The sequence below is a fragment of the Corvus cornix genome, chromosome 28 (assembly GCF_000738735.6).
Source record: "Corvus cornix cornix isolate S_Up_H32 chromosome 28, ASM73873v5, whole genome shotgun sequence".
Taxonomy (NCBI): Eukaryota; Metazoa; Chordata; class Aves; order Passeriformes; family Corvidae; genus Corvus; species Corvus cornix.
In genome coordinates, this window is record NC_046356.1 from 3,199,421 (window position 1) to 3,220,843 (window position 21,423).

General features: G+C 53.6%; 1 protein-coding gene across 2 annotated transcripts in view; it reads left to right on the forward strand.

Annotated features, from left to right (window-relative positions):
- Positions 1-21,423, forward strand: part of STK11 (serine/threonine kinase 11) — a 32,496-nt gene that overhangs the window by 10,309 nt on the left and 764 nt on the right. For both annotated transcript variants that reach the window (XM_019293200.2, XM_010411586.3), the window contains exons 5-10: positions 443-575; positions 1,045-1,181; positions 1,675-1,802; positions 8,387-8,444; positions 15,559-15,752; positions 20,130-20,349. In XM_019293200.2, the coding sequence (XP_019148745.1) occupies positions 443-575; positions 1,045-1,181; positions 1,675-1,802; positions 8,387-8,444; positions 15,559-15,752; positions 20,130-20,338 (859 nt within the window). In that variant the 3' untranslated portion in view covers positions 20,339-20,349. The remainder of the gene's footprint in view (positions 1-442; positions 576-1,044; positions 1,182-1,674; positions 1,803-8,386; positions 8,445-15,558; positions 15,753-20,129; positions 20,350-21,423) is intronic.

Here is a 21,423-nt window from a genome sequence, read left to right on the forward strand (position 1 = left end):
TCAGCATCAGAAAAGACTTTAAAGGCCTTGGGATGGATTAGGGATTGGCAATATGCAGCATGATCTGGTAGCTGGGGTAGTTAGCTGGGATAAGCTGGAGTCCCTTTCACTCTGCAAGGAAAGAAACCTGAGAATTCTGGGAATAGATACAGAAACATTGTCAAATGGATCAAAAGGATCAAATTGGGGCAGAGCAGAAAATCTGTGGCAACTACATAATTTTATGGTCATATTTTCATTTTATTTTAAGGGGTCTCTGAGATTACAGACAGCCCAATACATTAGTATTACTTCTGGGTATTATGAGATGAAACACTTGCCTGCATAACTGCCAGGCTGCGTCTGGTTTATGGTGATGGCCCAGAGTCTCTGACCACAGCAAAATGCTCCTTTCTGCTGGCTAAAAGTGTTTGATTTTTTTCCCCTCTGCCTCTCTCTGCAGGTACTTTTGTCAGCTTATAGATGGCTTAGAATACTTGCACAGCCAAGGGATTGTCCACAAGGATATAAAACCGGGGAACCTCCTGCTAACAACCAATGGGACACTAAAAATATCCGATTTAGGCGTAGCAGAGGTATGTGAGAAGCACAGCAAAGTCAGAATGGGGCATTCTAGATTGAGGTCACCTCTGTGGTGTCATTGATTTATTGTGCATTTAGGCTTTTGTTCTGTTGCACTTGCAGAGAGCTCTGAGTGACTGAATATTTATTGCAATTGGCAAAGCACTTCTTTTGATAACAGCATGAAACCTCCACTCAGGAAGGACAGAGAAAGAAGATGTCAATCTTGGACAAGCCCAGAAGTGGGGGGAAATGGGGATAAAGCTACATAACCTTATCCTTCTTTTTATGTGGAGACTGTCTTAGGTAGGAGAGGTGCAAGACTTGTCGCTGCGGCGTGTGGCTGCTGTGGTGACAGGATCTCATCAGCTGTACGTGTTCAGTAGAGGAGTTTTCCTCTTTTGTTTCCCAGGTGGAACTTTTCCAACAGACACAGTTTGTTTTCCTTGGAAGCCTGACACTGTTTGGTCTTTCCTGCTGCAGGCATTGCATCCATTTGCAGAGGACGACACGTGCAGGACGAGCCAAGGGTCGCCAGCATTCCAGCCCCCAGAAATTGCCAATGGCCTTGACACCTTTTCAGGCTTTAAAGTTGACATCTGGTCCGCGGGGGTGACGCTGTGAGTGCCCAGGAGCCCCCAGAAACTTAGTAACTAATGATGCCCCCACATAGCTCAGACCTGGCCCAGCTCTGCCATCACTGCTCTTGTGTGGTGGGGGGAGCAGAGAGGGGGATGCTGCTTGCTCCTGTGGGTGGGTTTATGCTCCCCAAAGTACCTGTAATTCTGCCCAAGGGGATCTTTGCTCTCCATGAGTGACTCTGCAGCTGTTGCTTAGCACCCAGAGGCACAGCCAGGGCAGTAACAGAAACCACAAGTATCTCCAGTATTTAAGTTTTTGCTGTCCCAGACTGTCAGGGAGATGTCCTGGTGGTTTTTGACCCCTGTGAATGAAAAGCTGTGATGAAGGCAGGCTAAGCTTAAAGAGGCTTTCCACATACTGCCAAATATTCCTCTTTTGGTTTCCTCTTGGCTGCTTTTGGCTTATGTAGTCAGGTAAGAACTGAGTACCTGTGTGCTGCCTCTCATCCCACTTCTCCTTCTGCCTCCACAGATACAACATCACAACGGGTCTCTACCCTTTTGAAGGGGATAATATCTATAAATTATTTGAAAACATTGGGAAAGGCGACTACACAATTCCAGAGGATTGTGGTCCTCCACTCTCAGACTTACTGAGAGGTGAGTCTTCCCACCTGGTTCTAAAAGGGTAACATTTATAGTTGAAACAACTGCTCAGCTTGCACAGTGCCAGAGCTTCCTTCTAAGTGTCCTGTGGGGATATGGGATCCTGTTAGACAGGGAGGTTATACTTACAGCCTTACAAGACTCTGGCAGATCTTCAGCACTGGTATTTTCCTGAGATCCACTAACCCCTGCACAGCTCACAGCCACTACTTTATAGAGTTGGTTCTCGCATTGTTTCTTGTGCTCTGAGAAGCTTTTACATCTAAAGACAAAGCCCACAAGAGGTTAAATTTAAAATGGCATTGTAGCATTGATGCAGGTTTGAACAGTGAGAGCACTCAGATGCTGTGTCCAGGCTTTCCCTAATGTGACACACTGAATCCTCGGGGTCTCCTGTCCCTCCTCATCAACCTCTGCTCTGGACTTACTTGTCTCAGTCCCATTTGTCTCCTTCCCCCCAGATCCATACCTGCAGGATATTGGAGCAAAGCTGGGATAGGACCATGAGTGGCACTTCCTGGAGAGAAAGTTATGGGGATTTTTGTTTTTTTTAATTCCCATCACTTATTGCAGCAGTTTGAGGTTTAGTGCTGAACAGTCTCTACCTATGGAAGCTGAGTGGCCAGGCAGGGCAGCAGCTGTGCTGTGCCTGGTGAGCCCCTTTGGCAGGAGCTGGGATGTGATTCCAGCCCTTGGGAGAGCCTCACCAGCATTCCCAGTGCCTCCTTGGCAGCAGAACAGCTGGGTGCAGCCATGCTCCCCAGCCCTCAGCACAGGCTTATCCTCTTCTTTCTCTTCAGCTCTTTGTGAGGAATCAGCCCCCAAATGTGGGATGTTTGTCTTGTTTCACATTGGTTTTCCTGGTCCTTGTGCTTTGTGGGGTTGGTGAGGGCTGGGGGGCACTGAGTGCCTCCCTGCTGGCAGTGTGTCACCTCTGCAGGATCCAGGCTCCTGGTGCAGGGACACAGCTCCTGGCTTGGTGCAGGAACACGGGCTCGATGTGGGGACAGGGCTTCCTGGCTCAGTGTTGGGACACAGAATCACAGGATTTCTGGTGTGGGGACACAGCTCTGGGCTTGGTGCAGGGCTCTGGCTCCGGGCTCGGTGCAGGGACACAGCTCCAGGCTCGGTGCAGGGCCCCAGCTCCTGGCTCGGTGCAGGGACACAGCTCTGGGCTCGGTGCAGGGCCCCAGCTCCTGGCTCGGTGCCGGCCGTGCCGGCGGCAGGTGGTGCTGTCAGTCCGAGCTCTTCCGCTGCCGCCGCCGGGGCTCCCCCGGCCCCTCAGCATCAAGGAGCTGCCAGACCCCCACAGCCCCCCTTGGAGGCTATTTTAGCTTCCCTGGCCCCATGCCAATGATGAAATCAGTTATTTCCATGTGTTTCCAAAAGCATTAGCCAGCTTTAGCAGCTTTCCGAAGGCGTTACATAAGGCAGCGCTTCCAATGGCGCTCGGCACAGCCGGGATCCGGGTGCTCAGCTGAGCCCGACACGGCGGCTGCTCGTGGCCTGATGTGCTTCACGTTGTACCTGCCAGCCCCAGGAAACAATGGCCTGAGCTCTGTGTGGCGTTTGGCTCGTGACTGCTGACTCCAAACGTGGCCTTTTAATGAGCTGGGAATTGCCCAAATGGAGCAAATCCCGCAATCCTGGTGGTCCGGCAGCAGCTCTCCTAAAGCATCCAGCAGAACTCCTTGGAGGTTTGTGATCAGCCTCGCAGCTGCACTTAGTGCTTCCCCCAGGGAAAAGGAGCGTGGCAGTTTCCTCTTTTGCTGTGCTGAGGATATTGACAGCTTAAAATCTTGTGCTTCATTAGCACAATAACTGCCCTCCTAGTTCTCTTCCCACCCCTGTGTGAGATCTGGAGCCAGAATTTCCTGCTCTTCCCTCTGCCTGATTTGACATGGATGAGCCTTGACTCTGGTGCCCTTTGTCCATCTCTTACAGCCTGAGTCTCCTCTTGCATCCTCACTGCTGTCAGTCTGTCTGCATCCCTTCTGTGCTTGTGCACCACAGAGGTGGGAGTCGAGTGGGTTTGGTGGGGAGAGGAGCTTGTCTGGGAGGAGGTGGCTGTACCCCTTTCTTTCAGGGCAGTGGGAAGCCCTAAGGATCCTTCTTCCTGTCCTCTCTCCCACCTGAGCACAGTCTCCCACCCCTCATCTTGCTGTGTACAAGCTGCTACCTTGTAAAATCTGGCAAAACCTTCTGATAGTCCCCTTGCTTGGTGTGACACACGTTTTCCAGTGGTCAGACTGCCCCGTGGCCCCAAGGTGGATGAATTTTGGGGTGGGTTCTGCCCACTCTGGAGGCCTGAGCAGCTCCCCAGCATCTGCTGAGGCCCAAGGCTGAGCTGTGCAGCGGTGGTACCACGTAGCTATGGTGACAAACCTGGATGCTTTATTTAGTTCCTGCTTTTCCTCCAGAACATCTGCATTTCCTGGTCGGTGCCCGCTCCCCCTGCAGCGGGCTGGAGCTGAATCCATCGCCTGTGGATCAGATACTGTCAATGGCTGTGTCTGTGTGAGTGGCACAGACACCCCCAGCTCAGCTCTGTCGCTCTGGCGGTTTTGTCTCATCTTTGTGTTGCTTTGAAAGGCTCTAAAAGCCCTCACAGGGCTGTGAGCGCCTGGTCTGGGTTTGAGTGAGGCAGAATTCATGCAGCAAAGTGCTCATTTCCTCTGTCTGCCAGGGCTGTGCTGACCACAGGCCCCACAGCCGGGCTGTGAAGCAAACACAAACACTTTGTAAGGTTTTTTTGTTCTTCTGTTGACTACTTTTGTAGTGCGTCTTTACTTTTTCTTCCCCTTAAGCTTGTTTTTATCTTTGTTCCCCTTTTCCAGAAGAGCAGAGTTTAGAGGACTTACAGCTTCAGTGGTATTTGGCATGACAGTATATCCTCCAGATTAGTTGGGATGCTGCTCCTCTTTTTGTCTCCCTAATCAGGGATGAAGCTTTATTTATATTCTTCAGGGATGGAAAGAAGAAGGGCTGGTGCTGTTTTGTGTGTGCAGTCAGGAGAGATGTGTCAGAGTGGAAGAGTTTATAAATAGCCTTAAGGTTCTTCTGGCAGCATCTGCCTGTGGCTTATCAACTCCTGTGCACTTTGCTTCTGGACCAGAAAAATGCACAAGGTCAGCTTTCCTCCTCCTGGTCTAATAGACTTTTACTGGAAGAGGAAGCTCTGAGGCTGCAGCTCTGCATTAATCAGCATCTGAATTGATTTCCAGGCCCTGTGACCTGGGACTTGGTAGTTGGATCCTCAGCAGTTTGTTTTCTCACTTCCATGACCTTTCCTTGGGACAGTGAGAGGATGTGTCTTGGTGACAGGGGAATGCTTTAATTCTGCTGTGGCAGGGGGTCCCCAGGGCTGTCTGTGCCCATCCAGAGGCCTGTCCTGGATCACAGGCTCAGGATTTGCCTGCAGAGGGAGTTTGTGGCCAGAACACCCGGCTGAGTGCAGGGAGGGGGAGAAGGTCCTGCCTCGTTTGCAGATTGGCCTCACACTGCTTTTACAGTGGTTGTTAAATGTTAATCCAAGTTGGAGACTGAAGTGGAATCCAGGTTGAGTTCATTAACCTTGCTGTTGGATTTCTTCCTGCCTCTCCAGTCCCACACTTGTGACTGTCCTGTGTTCTGAACTCCAGGAGTTCTGCCCTGGGACACGGCTCTGTGCCTGTCCAGGATCACTGAGTGTGTGGGCTGAGGGCTGTCAGGAGCTCAGGGCAGATCCATGATCTCCAGTTTCTGGGTCGTCACTTGATGTGATTTGAAAGGGTTTTGAAACTGTTGATGTGCTGCAGAGGACAGGATACCCCTGTCTGGGCACAACCGTGTGGTGTCTGTTCTTATCAATTTAATGTCTGATACATCCTCGATGAGAGGTCTTTGTATTTTAGGAATAATTTCCTCATGGAAAGGGTTGTCAGGCACTGGAAGGGGCTGCCCAGGGAGGTTTGGAGACCTGGAGGTCTCCAAGGAACACCCGGATGTGACACTCAGTGCTCTGCTCTGAGTTGGGGATCAGCCACAGGTCGGACTTGGTGATTCTGTGACACCCCTGTATGGGCACAGTGAATCCTCCGGGAATACTGGGGAGCAGAGGTTGGAGTTGGGCCTCCCAAAGCATTCCCTGGCACAGCCTGTCCCATCCCTGCTCACAGATAAACTCCAGGGAAGTCTTTACCCTAAATGGCCGCGAGTGGCGGCTCCTGCGGGCAGACGCTCCGGGATGACTTGCCTGGTGAATAGAACATGATGTTTTGTCTTGCTGAAGACTCTCTTCAGTGCACGACTTGAGCCACGGAGCTGCCACGAGTGACTCAGAGCTGAATGTATGAATGTACATTTTCAGTGAGGACACTTTCCGTTTTCTTTCAAACGTTGCCCCAAATGCGGTCGTTTTTCATTGAACTAAAAATTCCTTTTGCTCGATTATTTTCCTTCTGCCTTTTTAATGGCTTGAGAGCAACAGTTCCCTGTGCCGTGGCTGTTTGTGACTACTGCTCTTGGGCCTCTTTTAATCATTTACCTTAAACTTCCTCTCCTGCTTGTACCAGTTTCATCTGGTAAATGCCTTAAATTTCAAAAACACCTTGAAGTGTGGTCTTTAAATAAATCAGTGGGGGGAGTGGGTGGTGTCCTGACTTTCCTGTTTCTGACGACATTAATAAGAGAACCCAACTTGTTCTTGTCCCCTAAACTTCATGTGATAGCTCTTCGCAGCCCTATTTCTTAAAAAAAAAAAAAAAAAGCCAACTCAATTTGGGCAGCTCAGCTGTGAAACTGTCTGATCATCTTATTAATAGGTTCTTTAATTAGGTGTGGGATTTTTTTTTTTCCCCTCTGAACTTATTTCTTTTTCTGTAAGGTGAGGAGAAATTCCATCTGAATGTGAGAAAACTCCTTTGCTGCCAGGGTTATGCTCAGAACAGGTTGCAATGGGGAGGGTTGTAGAGTTTCCATCCTCAGAGACCTTCAAAACCCAGTCCAGACAATCCAAAACTCTGAGGAATTGGGCTCTGAGGACTCCAGTGCCCTGAGTTCCTGAGCCAGGGGCCTGGGATGCACCTGACCTGTGACCCAGAGAGCTCTTCCTGGATTGCTTTAACCTAATTCCTGTGATGTCATATAGGTCAGTAGTGATCCCATCTGCCATAAAGCTCTTAATGCTGTCACCAGCATGGATAAACCTTCCCGAATTGCCAGGGCAAAGTGTATTTTGGGTTCTGGGGGGAAAATCACTTCAGTCCTTCCCTGCTGTACTGTCCTATCCCTGCTCTTTGCCCATATCCTGATCTGATGTGATACAAACGGACTGACACGAAGATGTTCTGGAGCAGCTTTTGTTATCACATGTGGTGTGCTGATTTATCTCTTCTGTGACCTTTGGATTGCAGGATCTCACCTGCAAGGCCCTTGCAGCTTCCTGCTTGAGCTAGGATGTGTCTTTCCAGCCCTCCCTTCCCAAGTGTCCACCCAGATGTATGTCCCACCCCCTTGTTCTCAATGTGTCCATGTCCTGGCTCTCCCCAGCACTCTGCACCATTTGCTCCTGCCCTGACTTTCTGAATTCCTGTTTGACAGTGAGTGCTGCTTCCCAGACTTTTCTGGTTGCTGGAGATTGGCTCCTCCTGTTCCCACCCATCTCCAAACCCTCACTCTTCATGCAACCTGTGCAAGACTTGGCAGTGCAGGCACTTCAGGAGTAACAGGGGATCATCCAGTAAAAGCAAAACTCCTTGTAGTGTTCAGCCATGAGGCTTTGTTAATGTTCATTAGGTGAATATATTCCTGGAACCTTCATTGGAGAATATCTTGGATGCTGCTGGATGAGACTCCCAGGGTTCCATGGGCTCATTTCTGAGGAATAAGGCAAAATTTGCTCCTTCCCTTCTCTTGAGCTGTGAAGCTTCTGAAAGGCAGTGGAGCAGAGTGGGCATCCCAGGAGGCTGTTTAAGGAATCCACCTCCCTCTCTCCCAGAGAGAATAGGGATGAGCTGCTTTTCCTCTGCCCACTCTGCTCACCACCCACCCCAGCTACTTCAGCAGATGATCCCAGAAATCCGAGTCCTGGCCAGGGCACAGGGATGGGCAGCAGGACGATTTTTTTGTTGGCTCTCCCTGGCTGCACCTCACAATAGAATTCCACTAGACCAGAGTATCTGGGACACTGAGCAACTGGACATATGCTGTGCCTGAGGCTTTGGCTCTTCCATGGAGGAGGTTCAATGGAATTATCTCTAAAATGCAAAGTCTTGATGTTCTTTGCCTGGAGACTTTCTTGGAGCTGTGATCGAGGGCTGGACAAGCCTCAGTCCCTGCTCTGGGAGGGAGGGCAGGGCTGTACCTGCTTTGCAGGTGGGAAGCTGAGGAACAGACTGGGTCGGGTCAGCAGTGGGATTGGGATTTTATGCTGAATTTCCTGTGGCCAATGGAGCAAATCCTGCCTGGAGCTGCCAGGACTGGACACAGCATGGCTGCTGGGGAGGGAGAGGGAGGGAAGGGCAGAGCTCTGTGCTTCCTGGCTTTGACTCAGCTGAGAGTGTCTGTGATCACACCTGGACTTTTTTCCTTCTTTTCAGGGATGCTTGAATATGACCCAGCCAAGAGGTTCTCAATACAGCAGATAAGGCAGCACAAGTGAGTGTTACCAGTCCTTCTCTTCCTGCTCCTGTACCTGTGCTCCTGCTCTCACCTCCTGTTTCCTTTTGACAGCAGACACATGGAAGTCACTAGATCTCCTTCCTCCAGCTCTGCTGGGGCTCTGGCAAGCTCCACTTGGCTTTTTTCCTCCTATTAGAGCATCCGGTAAAGCACTGGAATTGCTAACCAGTAAATAAGGAATATGTTGGAAGTCTGTTCGTGGCGTGCCTGCTTCTGGATAATTAAGGGTTCTGGATAATTTTTTCCAGAGGCCAGCAAGTACTAATGAAGCAGAACAGGAGGTCCTGAAGGCTGTGTTGTTGAAGTAGGACTGTTCAGTAACGTGTATTAGTTCTGGCCAGTCTGGGGACAGAAATATCCCCTGCTATTTGCTCCATATGGAGTCAGTATGTGGAAAAGCATTCCAGGACAATAGGAAAATTTTTTTTTTTCTTTCTCTTTTATATCACAGTCCTCCCTCCCCCATATCCTCCCCCATTTTCCATGCCATAGTCAGGGGGGGAAATGCCCCGTTATCACTGAGGGGTTTTTTTAAGGATCTGTTTGAACATGCTGGCTCTGAGCAGAGATTTCCTGGGCGGATAAAAGTACAAGAACAAAAAGCATCATGAGGCTGCTTCACTGCGGAGGCTGCATTAGCTTATCTCCTCTTGGAATGGGAAGTGCTTCTGAGGACAGGCAGAGCTGCTCTGGACTGCAGCTGCTCGGCCTGTGAGCCTGCCCAGATCCTTTTGGGAGCCTTGTAAAAGCAAGGATGTGATCCAGGGTGGTGCCGAGCCCACTCCATGCTGCAGGAACAGCGCTGCTTTCTTCTTGTGTCTTTGGAAAAGCCATGTGCTGGCAGGTGATGGTCCCTGGGAGGTGCCCAAAGAGCCACAGCCGGAACCTGAGAGGCCTGAGGTGCAGTGGGGCTCTGCAGGGAGTGACTGGGACCAGCTCCAACAGAGATTGGAGGAACCAGGGTGCAAGCAGGGCTGAGGGGGCAGGGTTTCTGGAGCTGCCCAGGCAATTAATTAATTGTCAGGACAACTCTTTTGTAGCAGCCAAGCCCCATGCCTGGATTGTTTCAGGGGCTCCGGGAGCAGGCATCTTCCATTCGAGGCTGCCTTTCCCTGCAGGTGCCTCCCAGTACCAGTGGCCATGACCAGAGGGGATCAGCTTGCCATGCTTTGTCAGGAAGCACTGGAAAGAAGCAGGAATTGTCTATGGAGTCATCAGTAGGTGTTGAGAAAAGCACTAAAAGCACTTCCCTTCCTGTGGCTGCAGCGGCCGCCCCTGAGCTCAGGCACTGCCCTGGGCCCTCCTGGGTCACTGCCAGGTGACTGAGCTGGTTCCCCAACTCCAGATACTCCATTTTGCCCTCCTCCCACGTGGCAGTGAGTTTTTGTGTCAGCGTTGCCCAGCTGGAAGCACAGAGGGGTCTCCAGAGACCCTGCCTGTAGTTAGAAAGCTGGAGAAACTGGAGCACGGCTCCGGCACGGGGCAGCCATGGAACTCCTCGGCTGCTGTGCTGAGGCTTTTCATCCCACAGCACCGAGAGGGGCTGAGGAAAGGCTCTACCTGCAAACCCAGAAGCATTTCCAAGGCTTAGGCTCTTATTAGTTTTGTGTGAGCTTAGCCAGTGCTTCTTAACAGGCTTTTCTCCCCTATTAGTAATTGCCTCCTTCCTCCTGCTGTGGCATCTAGTAATTACATCAAGCACAGCAGAGCTTGCGGCCTGGGCCTCGGATGTGTCTGTCCAGCTTCTTTTTGTGCTAAAGAATCCAGAGCTTGCTTCTCCTGCCTTTTCTTTAAATAGAAGCTTAGCCCTGATGCTTAACCTGACCCTGTTTTGGTTTTTTTTTCGTAAATGGAGCACAGCAGTCAGGACAGCAGGCAGCCATTCGGGTATTGGCAGAGGGGTTTGGGAAAGCATTTTGGTAAGAAGAGGTTGGATTTCTAGAATCCTTAGATTTCACGTGTTGGCGGGAGTAAATCATTAATGACTGTGGGTTTCTCTACACTCCTCCCCTTAAAAGCATGTGCTAAGGACAGGAACTAAACCAGAGAAACATCAAGCGACTTCCCCAGGCTGCCCTGCTGGGATGGATCCCGGCTCAAACCAGAATCACCCCGTGCCTTTCCGTGCTGCTGGAAGTCTCCTTTTATGTCTTTGAGCTGCTACTCCCAGGGACTCACTCATATGGACAGTCAGGATCATCAAAGTGCTCTGAAATCAGCAGGAGCAGCCCCTGGGCCCCGGGCAGGGGTTTTGTACTGGAGCTGCTGGGCCAGGCTCGTGTCAGGATGGTGGGAAGGGGCTGTGTTCCTCTGCCCCGTGGGAAGGGTGATCCCAAGGGAATCGGGTGTCCTGCAGCCACAGAGCTCGGGCTCAGGATCCATCCTTCCCCACTTCACCTTCCATAAAGTGTGAAGGCCCTTGCAGTGGGATCAGGGATAAAATCAGTGGCCCAGGGGCACTGAGAAAGCACTGAGGGCGCACAGAGTGCTGCTCCATAGGGAGCAGAGCTGCAGGAGGCAGGGAAGGCATCCAGGCAGCCCAGCAATGATAATCCAGCCATTCCTCCCATTATTCCTGTCAGCTATTCCAAATGCTTTTCCCCCTGCAGCAGCAGAGGAATGCTGGAGGAAGAGTCTGCTGAGTTTCATCCCTGCCAGCTGCCTTCCCCCCTCCTCACTCCTGCAGCTGAACTGCATCAAGCTCTTGTCTCTGCACTTTTACTGGAGCGGGACAAAGCAAAATGCTGCTCTGCTCAAGCCAGTCCGTGCAGAGCAGACCTGGAGTTGGAAGTGGAAATGAGTTAAACTTCTCCCAGCCTGTCATCTCAGAGCTTAGGAACTGCCAGAAGCCGACCCCTGAATAGCAGTGGAAGAGCCTGGAAACCTGCTTTCCCTGGAAGGAGCCGAGTGGGATGATGTTCAATGGAAAACCAGTGCTCATAGCTCAACTCTGTGAATATTTGGTGCTCCTGGGATGGGGATTGTAGGGCAGGGAGGAAAAGCTGCCAAGAGCCAGGGAGTTCCAACCTGCTCCCTATGGATTATCCACCACCTCCCCTCTGCCCCGTGCTTTTGCTGAAGGGCTTCCTGCTCACACACTGCATTTTGTTACTAATTCACTGACCTGCTGCAGCACTTAAAATGATGAAGTGGATGCAGAATTCTACCTCTGTCCCTTGTTTCCAAGGCAACCATCTTCCCTTCCCTCTCCACAAGTGTCACACTTAATTTGTTCAGGCGCAGATCCGATTGCAGGAGTTCATAGCACGAGAGGGGAGGCACTTCCACCTTTTATTAGTGGAGGTGCAAATTAACCTGCAGGGCTGGGGTCTCCTCCTGCCCTCCTGGAGCTGCTGTGCTGCCTTTCCCAGCACCTGTGGGGTTTGGAGCATGGCTCTAAGATGCTCTGGGATGCTGTGCTGTTCAAACCTGGGTACCAAACCCCTTGGAAATCTGTGCAGTGCTGCTGAGGGCTCCTTTGCAACCTCCAGGGCTGACAATGCTCCTGAGCTGCACTTGAGGGAGGAAGAGGGGTTTCTCTGAGCCTCTACTGCTGCCTGTGCACTTGTGGGCTTTCCCCATCCCTTTTCCATTGTGCCAAGCAGTGATCTCCCCTCAGCAGGACATGAAGAAGCTTTTCCTCTTCCTTCCTGAGGCAGCTGGCTCAGTCTTCCTGCCGTCTGGCAGCACATGGGAGGGATCTTTCCTTCATTTACCCACATTCTGCAAATCAGCTTTGTAACGTGGTGTGTTAAAGGACTGAATCTCCAGAACTCCTTGTAGGAGTCTGAGCCATCCCTGCCACCTTTGGTCCTACCACCAGCTGGGAGAAACTGCTGTTTTCATACCTTGGTTTTTTCTGAACCTGACTGAAGAGCTTGGACATCTCTTGATGCAACAAGAGCTGGAGCAGTGATTGCAGGGACACTGCTGGCGTGTGTTGCCTTTCCCTGGGACATTGTGTGCCTTCCACGATTGCCTGTGAGGGAGCTGAGCTAAACTGGAAGCCTGTTAGCTGCTGCTTGTGGTGACAGTGACCTTCCAGGGAGCTTGAGGCCCTTACATGGCATCACAGGAGGTGGAGAATCGCTCCTCCCGACCCTGGCTGGCAGGGCAGGGATCTGCAGCTTGGCATCTGCTCTCAGAGAAAACCATCCCTGTGCAAACCAAGCCAACTGCAATGTTTGTGACCCAAATGGGAAGTGAATAGCTGGGAGTGTTGGAAAGCTGCAGCTGTGCTTACAAGATTCTTATTTTAACCTTGCTTATACCAGGACTTGAAAAGAGCAGAGGGAGGACTTGTGATGGGAGATCTGAGCTTGGGAGCTGCAAACCAAACGGGCTCATTAAGCACTGGGCAACCCAGATTCCTCTTCTCCTTCAGTCCTTGACCCTTGCTGTCTTATCTCCCTGTGGCTGACAGCAGCCGTCTGGGCACCACTTCTGCCTGGCAGGATCACAATTAACGCTTGTGCTGCTGCTGCTCAGCAGTTCTGAGCTTTGCAGGCGCCTCAATGAGCTTGTGGAATAGGAAGAAATAATCCCTTCCTACTGCTGCCTTCACTCTGAAGCATTTCTAAGCCACTCCCAGCCCTTTGAAACAGAGACCAGGGAGGAATCTGCCTCTTGCAGAGGGATGTTCTGCACAAGGGGTGCTTTTGAGATACCCAAAATCTTTTCTTCGCCCTCAGGGTTAAAGCAGCTGCCACAAGCACCAGGTCATTGTGTGTGTGCCAGTGCAGTTGGCTCAGAGAACATCCCTAAAGCTGGGAATAACTGGTGGAGCAAGGTGCTCATCAGCACCCAGCCCGTGTTTTGGGTGGTGGTGAGGGCAGGGTGAGGAGGGGCTTTATCTCATGGCCATCGCTGACCAAGAGGTGCTGCCTTCTGGCTCAGGCAGTGGCTTCCTGAGGCAGATGAGGGTATTCCTGGAGCCAGTGGTTCTCAGCTGAAGAGTAAATCTTCACTGACAACCTCCAGCACCAGCACAGAAAGCGGAATGACTGTCCCTGCTGGAAAATCCTTGCCAGGAAATACTCCACTACTCCATACAGAACTGCTCGAGGCTCCTTCCAAGAGGTCTTTGATTTTTCTTAGAACTTCAATGGATTTCTCTTCTCACTCTCTATCCTCATTACCATATATGCATATGCAAGTGTTTGAAATCACCTCCCGGAGGATGGAAGCATAATGACTGGAGTACAGTGATTCAGGTTTCTGCTGCTAATAAAAACCTATTTTTACTCTCCTGGTAAGTAGGACAGGAGGGAAGAGTGAGGCAGAGCTGAAATACAGCAAAATAAAAACACCAGTTGCTGTGGACTTCCAGGCTTTTTCCCTTTAAAATTCTCCTTTTAACAGCAGTCACTCTGATCTCATTTGTCCTGGATATTCCCTTCTCCCGAGGTCTCTGGTGTTGAGCTTGGATCCCTCAAGCCTCAGTTCCCCTGGCAAAACCAGCTGGTGGCTGGTGGCTCCTCTGCCTCTGTGCTGCTGATCCTGCCAGGCCAGATCAGCCCTGGCTGGATTTGCTGTCTTGGCAGTCGCTTCCTCGATGAACGCAGTCTCCAGGGAAGGGAAATGGGCTGATCCGATTAGGAGAGCGGTGTGCCATGCACGTCACCGAGGAAGCCATCCGTGGGGTCTGTGAAGAGCCCTTGGCCACAATCGAGTTATGCTGGTCCCGCTCCCTTCCTGCCGGTCCAGCAGCTGGGATGGGCTTTGCTCAGCTCCTGTAATGCCACTTCAGGGCCCAGAGGTGACACTTGCCAGCTGAGAGCTGCAGCAGTTCCTGTCCCTCTCCCCAAACAACACCTTCCTTCCTGCAGGCAAGGGGCTGCCTGACTCTAAAACTCGATTGCTGCAGAGAAAACAGTTTAAAGATGCTGATGGTGAAGCAGTTTCTGGATGAGAGTTCACCCCTCCCTTGAATCCTGCCTAATTTGTCCCAGTAGCTGCATTTCCATTTGTTTATCTCCTCGCTTTTCCTAGTTTTGTTAGAATCCCACTTTTTTTTAGGCCGACTGTCAAAGCAGTGTAAGACTAGAACAAAATGATAATTACAGCTCTGTGCAGGAGGTGCCTTCAGCCTTCCTTCCTGAAAGGAATTTGGAACTGGGGTGATAAAAACCAGATGGCTCAGGTTGGTGAGAGCTCTTGGGCTGGCTCAGGCCCTCCTCCGTGGTTGTAGGCCAGGAGTTACTGGGTGCCAACTGCAGGGTGGGAAGCACTTGTGTCCCATCAGGCTTGTGTGGGCTGGAAAGGTGTGTTAGAGGTACCTGGGTCTGGAGGAACTTCTGTTCCCACCCACATTTAGGGGGTCACTGAGAGTGTGGAGGCTCCAACAGCACTTCCAGGAAACTTTGGGTGCCCACATGCAGCCCTGGGAAATGTCCCAGACAGTCTGGAGTCAGAGCTCTGCTATGGGAGTACGATGAAAACCTAAGAGGTTTATCCCATCTGGCTCTGGGATGCTGCTGGGAGGCAGCCTGCTGGATTCCTGATCTGATTAACAACAGCTTTCGGAGCTGATATCCTTTCCTGGCCAGATGGCAGCACGGGGTTTGGTGGTGATAGGAGTCCCTTGAGACAGAGGGGGGATAAAAAGATAAAGTAGGAGCGTTTCTGCTGTGGCCTTGGTGCAAACTGGCTTTTAGAGGAAACTGCTGCGGTAACTGCCCCTCTCCTCGGGCTGGGATCCCGCAAACTTGTGTCTGTTGGGCTGGATCAGCCTCAGCTTCAGGATAGGAGAAGTTCCTTCTGTCCTGCTTGCTTGGATAATAAAACTCAGGAGCTCTGGCAGCTCTGCTGATGTGTTTTGACTTACAGGTAGTTTGGGTGATGAGGAGAATGGTCCTGAGCTGCATGTCCAGACCCTGAGCTGCCCTCTGTGCCTGTCCCTCTGTTCCTGTCCCGTTCCCAGTGTGCGCTGCAGCAGACTCTGACACCTGGCCAGACCTTTTGGTTCCTCCTGACCTGCCGTGGGTGGAGCTCCCAGCTCAGAATACTGGGGTGGGCTGGGGCCATCCTCAGTGGAGGATTCCTGCATGCCTTGTGCACTGACCCAGCTCTGTCCTGGGGCTCTCTGCAGCTGGTTTAGGAAGAAACACGCTCAGGCAGAGGCGCTGGTGCCCATCCCTCCCAGCCCCGAGACGAAGGACAGGTGGAGGAGCATGACGGCGGTGCCTTACCTGGAAGATCTGCATGGCTACAATGAGGAAGAGGATGATGACTTGTATGACATTGAAGATGATATCATCTACACTCAGGACTTCACAGTACCAGGTAGGGGAGAAGTGGTTGGGTTTTTTTTTTTCTTTTCGTGTTTAAAGCTTTATTAGGAAAGGCCTCAAGGTCTGAATAGTCCTTTCAGCAGAGGAGGAGACTGTTGGTTGTGGAACGGTGTGAGTGAGCCACGATGATCCAGATTCCTCAGTCCTTGATTCCATCGACCAGGATGCCCTTCCCAGTGTTACCCCTGTGCTTCTTCCTTTCTCCCAGGAACAGCTGCTGCTGGACTCTGCTGTTCAGCACAGTTCATTCTTTGGACCAGTTTTGCTAGAATGAGTTATTTGGGAGGAGAGCCCTGAAATGATTCTGTCTTCAGGTTACATGGCACACCTGGGGGATCCCCTGCACGCTGGGAGACTGGTCCCAGCCTGGCCTAATGCCAGTGCTCCCCAACTCCATGTCCATCCCAGCCTGGCCTAATGCCAGTGCTCCCCAACTCCATGTCCATCCCAGCCTGGCCTAATGCCAGTGCTTCCCAACTCCATGTCCATCCCAGCCTGGCCCTTGCCAGTGCTCCCCAACTCCATGTCCATCCCAGCCTGGCCTAATGCCAGTGCTTCCCAACTCCATGTCCATCCCAGCCTGGCCCTTGCCAGTGCTCCCCAACTCCATGTCCATCCCAGCCTGGCCTAATGCCAGTGCTTCCCAACTCCATGTCCATCCCAGCCTGGCCCTTGCCAGTGCTCCCCAGCTCCATGTCCATCCCAGCCTGGCCTAATGCCAGTGCTTCCCACCTCCATGTCCATCCCAGCCTGGCCTAATGCCAGTGCTCCCCAGCTCCATGTCCATCCCAGCCTGGCCCAATGCAAGTGCTCCCCACCTCCATGTCCATCCCAGCTTGGCCCTTGCCAGTGCTTCCCAGCTCCATGTCCATCCCAGCTTGGCCCTTGCCAGTGCTTCCCACCTCCATGTCCATCCCAGCCTGGCCCTTGCCAGTGCTTCCCACCTCCATGTCCATCCCAGCCTGGCCCAATGCCAGTGCTCCTCAGCTCCATGTCCATCCCAGCTTGGCCCTTGCCAGTGCTCCCCACCTCCATGTCCATCCCAGCTTGGCCCTTGCCAATGCTCCCCAGCTCTATGTCCATCCCATCTGAGAAGGATGAGCCCCATGCAGGCAGGTGGCTGAGGTTGGGGATCCCCTCTGGAGCAGTGTCACCAGGAATTTCACTCTCCTCATACAAACAGCAGCGTTTAAACCCAAATCAGAGCTGTCATGGCAGATGACAGACAGATTACTGGAAGATCTTCCATGTTCTCTATGTAACTCGTGCTGTTTCAGAGGGATTAGATACCTAGAAGGATGAGAGGGGCTGGTGAGGTGGGATGTGCAGCGTTTGTGGTGGGCAGGAATCCCCTCAGCACTGGGAGCACACTCGTGGGAGGAGCAGGGTGAGGAGGGTCCCAGCACAGGCCCTCGGTGGGTTTGTGAGGCATTGCAGAGGTGGGGGCAGCTGCAGAGAGGAATAAATGTGAATTTTTCTGCCCAAGTCTTCCTGCAGCATCCCTTTGAACCTGCTCAGTACTACATTTCTAGAACTGATCCCATATTAAAATATAAATTAAAAGCCCCCTTATACATGGTGGATCAGTTCAGCTGTGGCTCTGCTGGGCAGCCAGAGCAGGAGTGTGAGTGACTCATGGGTGGGGGTGGGTGTTGGGTTTTGAGGTGGGGGGGAAGGAGGAAACCTCATTAAATCCTGTGTTCTTCAGAGGAAGAAGGGGCTTTGAGGAAGTTCTTTCATTTTTAAAGGGTTATTTAAAGATTTATGCATCTCTGTGGGGAGATGTAAATGTTTCAAGCCCCTGGTTCAATCGGTGTTAAACATCCCATCCAGGGAAGTGCTGAGGAGAGGATGGAGGAGACGATGGCTGTGGCCTGGAGGCAGAATCCTCTCCCCACTCTGCCTGCAGTGAAGGGATGTGAGCGTCCTGCTCGGCCGAGCTCTTCTCTTTCCTGTCCTACATTAACCCTTCCTCTGCTGCAGCCCCATCCTGCAGCACCTGCTCCTGGGTTTTTCAGTCTGAGGCTGGAAAATACAGCCAGGACTGGAGCTTCTGAGCCAAGCCTGGTGCTCGGGAAGGTGCATTCCTGACTTCTCATGGTGTCTGTGTGCTCAGTCTGACAAACAGCGATTCAAAACCTCTTTGCGGTGTTATTTTGAAACCTTTTTTGGTGCCTGAATGAGCTGGATGCGGAGCCATTAAGAATGTGAGGGGTGGCAGAGACGAGCAGGGATGAGCAGCCACGTTCCTGGTTCCTCTCTCAGCCCTCCCTTTATTTATTTTATTTTTAGCCCTGCTCGTGGTGAGGGTGAGGTGGGCAGGAGCTGCTTGGGCAGACGCAGCGCTGGGTCAGCGGTTCCGCGGGGGCAGCAGTTGCCAAGACTTCAGCCCATGCTGAATTTTTATTTTCATTAATTTGAACGTCAGCAACTGTCATTGGTGAAGGAGGTAAAATTAGCTCACGATTCACCTCCCTCCTTGGTATCCATAATAGACTCCCAGGACTGTGCTTTTGAAGCAGGGAAGGGAGGGGAGGAGGGAAGAGTCACACAAAAGACAAATGAGCTGTTTGGATGGATTCTTTTTTCCCTCCCCAGTCAGAAATGTTAATTGACTTGGCCCGAGCTCAGCTGAGGGAGGGGAAGGAGAAGCGCTCAGCTTTGCTCTGAATGGGGTTGTTTGAGGCTCTGCAGTGGTGCCGGTGGGATGGAGGGATGGGAGGAAAAACCTGGAGCTCTTTGGGGCTGCAGCTGGGCTGTGCTGCCCTGGGGCTGCAGCCTGACCCATGTGAGTCCCCGAGGGAGCCCCATCCCTGGGGGCTCTGGGGCTGGTGTGTCCCCCCCTCTTCTGGAACTTGGATCCCTGATCCCTTTCTAGCCATCGCCCCTCCAGAGGAGTCAGGGATCGATAGCAGGGCCATGAGCTTTGTGCTCTCGAGCCTCCCGCTGTGCCAGTCACTGCCAGAGTGCCAGAGGCAGTGGCAGGGGGGAGCATCCCCATCACCACAATCCCCTGTGGTGAGCTGTGCCAGGACTGTGCTGCTCTGGGGTGCCAGGCTGGGCACTGCAGGTGCTACCGGCTCTGGCAGTGCCAGGGTTGGGTGCCCAGAGCCAGGAGCTGTCCCTGGCCAGTCAGCCCATGTCTGTTCCCGTGGCAGGAGCGCTCAGGTAAGCAGCCACAAGGCAGTGATTGGGAGCTGTGGCAGCTCTGGGAGCCATTGGGAGGGATCCGGGAGGCAGATCCGGAGGGAATCGATCTCACATGTAACCCAGGATGCATCCCCCCATCCCTTCCCATCTCTGGCAGTGGCCAGGGATGATGTGGCAAGGCACAGGGGTCCGAGGTGGGACCCCCACTGTGCTCCTTCAGAGGAGAAGCAGCTCTCCCACCGGTCCTGCGTGTCCCCCCCAGCTCCCAGCAGTGGGGTGATCGTTGGCGCAAGCGGAGCTGACGTCCCGCCCGGCCTTGGCGGAGAAAGGATTGAGCATCCTTTAAAGAAAATTATACATAATCGTCTTACAGCCTTTGCTTCCACTCAAACCTCTGAGTCATAACTGAAGGGCCCTGGAGCGTGACGTTCCTGCTGGAAGGAAATTGCCTCGGCTGGATCCGGTGGGGGGGAGCCAGGAGCCTGATAAAGCCTCTCCTCAGCCCTGCGTTGGGCTGGGGGCTGCGCCGTGTGCCCGCTGGGAGCCCCCAGGGATGCTCTGCAGCCACATCCCTCCGTCACTCCCCGGCTGAAGGGATGTGACCCAAGTCCCGGCTGTGGCAGCAGGAGATGCCTCTGGAAATGGCTCTTCACCCGCTCTGCTGAGTCACAGGGAGCTGAGGAGGGAGAGGGGCTGATGACACCCATCAGGGTGTTCCCTCAGGGGACGGTGACACACCTGAGCCCCGGCCCTGCCGGGAAGGGGCTGCGCTGCCCCGTTCTGGAAACACACCCAGCCCCTGGGTACCCCAAAGTTGGTGCCTGGGGCTGGGACCTGCAGAGAAGGCAGGAGGAAGAGGAGTGACCTCATCCACTGCTGCCCCTCTCCTCCCCGGAGGAGCCAGGCTGCTGCCTGGGGTCTGGGGAAGGGCACACAGACAGTCCAGGGAGGAGGGGACACCGTGTCTGTGTGCTGGGGACCAGCATCTGCTGTGTGCTGGGGGAACGGGGGCCAAACCCATCCTCGAGGGGAGCAGGGAGGGAGGTGCAGTCTCAGGCTCCCAACCTTGCACATGCCAGGCTCAGGATCTCTCCCCTGTGCTCCTCGAAGGAGGAGCAGGTTCAGGTTTCCCGCAGGAGCAGGATCCATCGCGGGCGCTGGGAAGGGGATGCTCCTTGAGGGGCTGCTGCCACATCTCACCGTGGCCGTTCCCTTGCAGGACAGGTGCCTGAGGAGGAGGCCGGGCAGAACGGGCAGAGCCGCGGCAAGGGGCTGCCCAAGGCCGTGTGCATGAACGGGACGGAGCCGGGGCAGCTGAGCACCAGGGCCAAGGGCGAGCGCCGGGCCAGCGCCTCCTCCAACCCCTCCCGCAAGGCCTGCTCCGCCAGCAGCAAGATCCGCAAGCTCTCCACCTGCAAGCAGCAGTGAGCTCTGCCCAGGTACTGCAGGGGCACCCCAGGGGTCTCTGCCTGAGGGATGGGGAGGGGGACATCCGAGCCTGCCCCAGCCACGGGCAGCAGGAGGGAGTGGAGGGCTGTTTCGTAGTCTGGGTCCTGAGCATCCCTCTGCAGAGTCCCTGGTACCCAAGGTCTGGACTCCGTGTGGTGCTGGGGGTGCAGAGCCCAGGGGGGACTCCCCATGCCCTGCTCTGCCTGCCTGGCTCTGCTCTATTCTGGCCTGTTGTGTGAGAGGTGCTGTCATGGTCTCTCTCCCCTCCTGGGCTGTGGCCAGGCTACGTCATGACACCCCCTTTCCCTGGCACCAGGCTCCCCCTGCCCTGCTCCCGGCCTCACCACCCACCCGGATTTGGGGAGCACAGAGGAGCTGGGCTGCAGAGGGATGCTGAGCTCCAGGGTGTCCCCAGAGAGGCCCCCATGGGACCTGCCCCCAGCCCAGGAGGTGGCCCAGTCACCCATGGCCAGGCCACTGCCGTGCCCAAGCCCCTTCCAGGGGAAGCTGAGCCCACTCCCTGCTTCCCCCCCTCCTTCCGGCTCCTTCCTCCCCATCTCCAAGCCCTGTCCTCTCCTTCCCACCCCTCATTCATAACGGAGCCAGCAGTGACTCATGTTCAGCCTCATCCGCCCCCGGCCTCATGCTCGTCACGGCGCTGCTGGGGCTGAGCTCTGTTATCTCCTGGATCACGACCAGCTTTGTGGTGTGAAAAAAGCCCGAAATAAAAGCCGGATCCTCCCCCTGCAGCTGTCAGAGGCCCGTGGCAGCTCCATCTTTAATTCATGGGGGCAGTGAGTCACCTGCGGGGAGTCGGTGCAGCCAGAGCTTGGGATGGGGCTCTCCGGACCTGCTGCTCCTCCTGCCCCTTCCCCGCTCCGCTGCCGCTGGAAGGGGAAGCTCCGTGTGGGCTGCCCAAGCCTGGCTGGGTCACTGCCCCCCTTAGCCCAGAAACCTTTGGAAGGAAGGGAATGTTCCCCTCCTTGGCATCCATGACATTCCTTGGCAGCGTTTTCTCCTCGGGGTTTTGCTTTGGGGAGGTCTGGGCTCACCTGGCTGAGGGA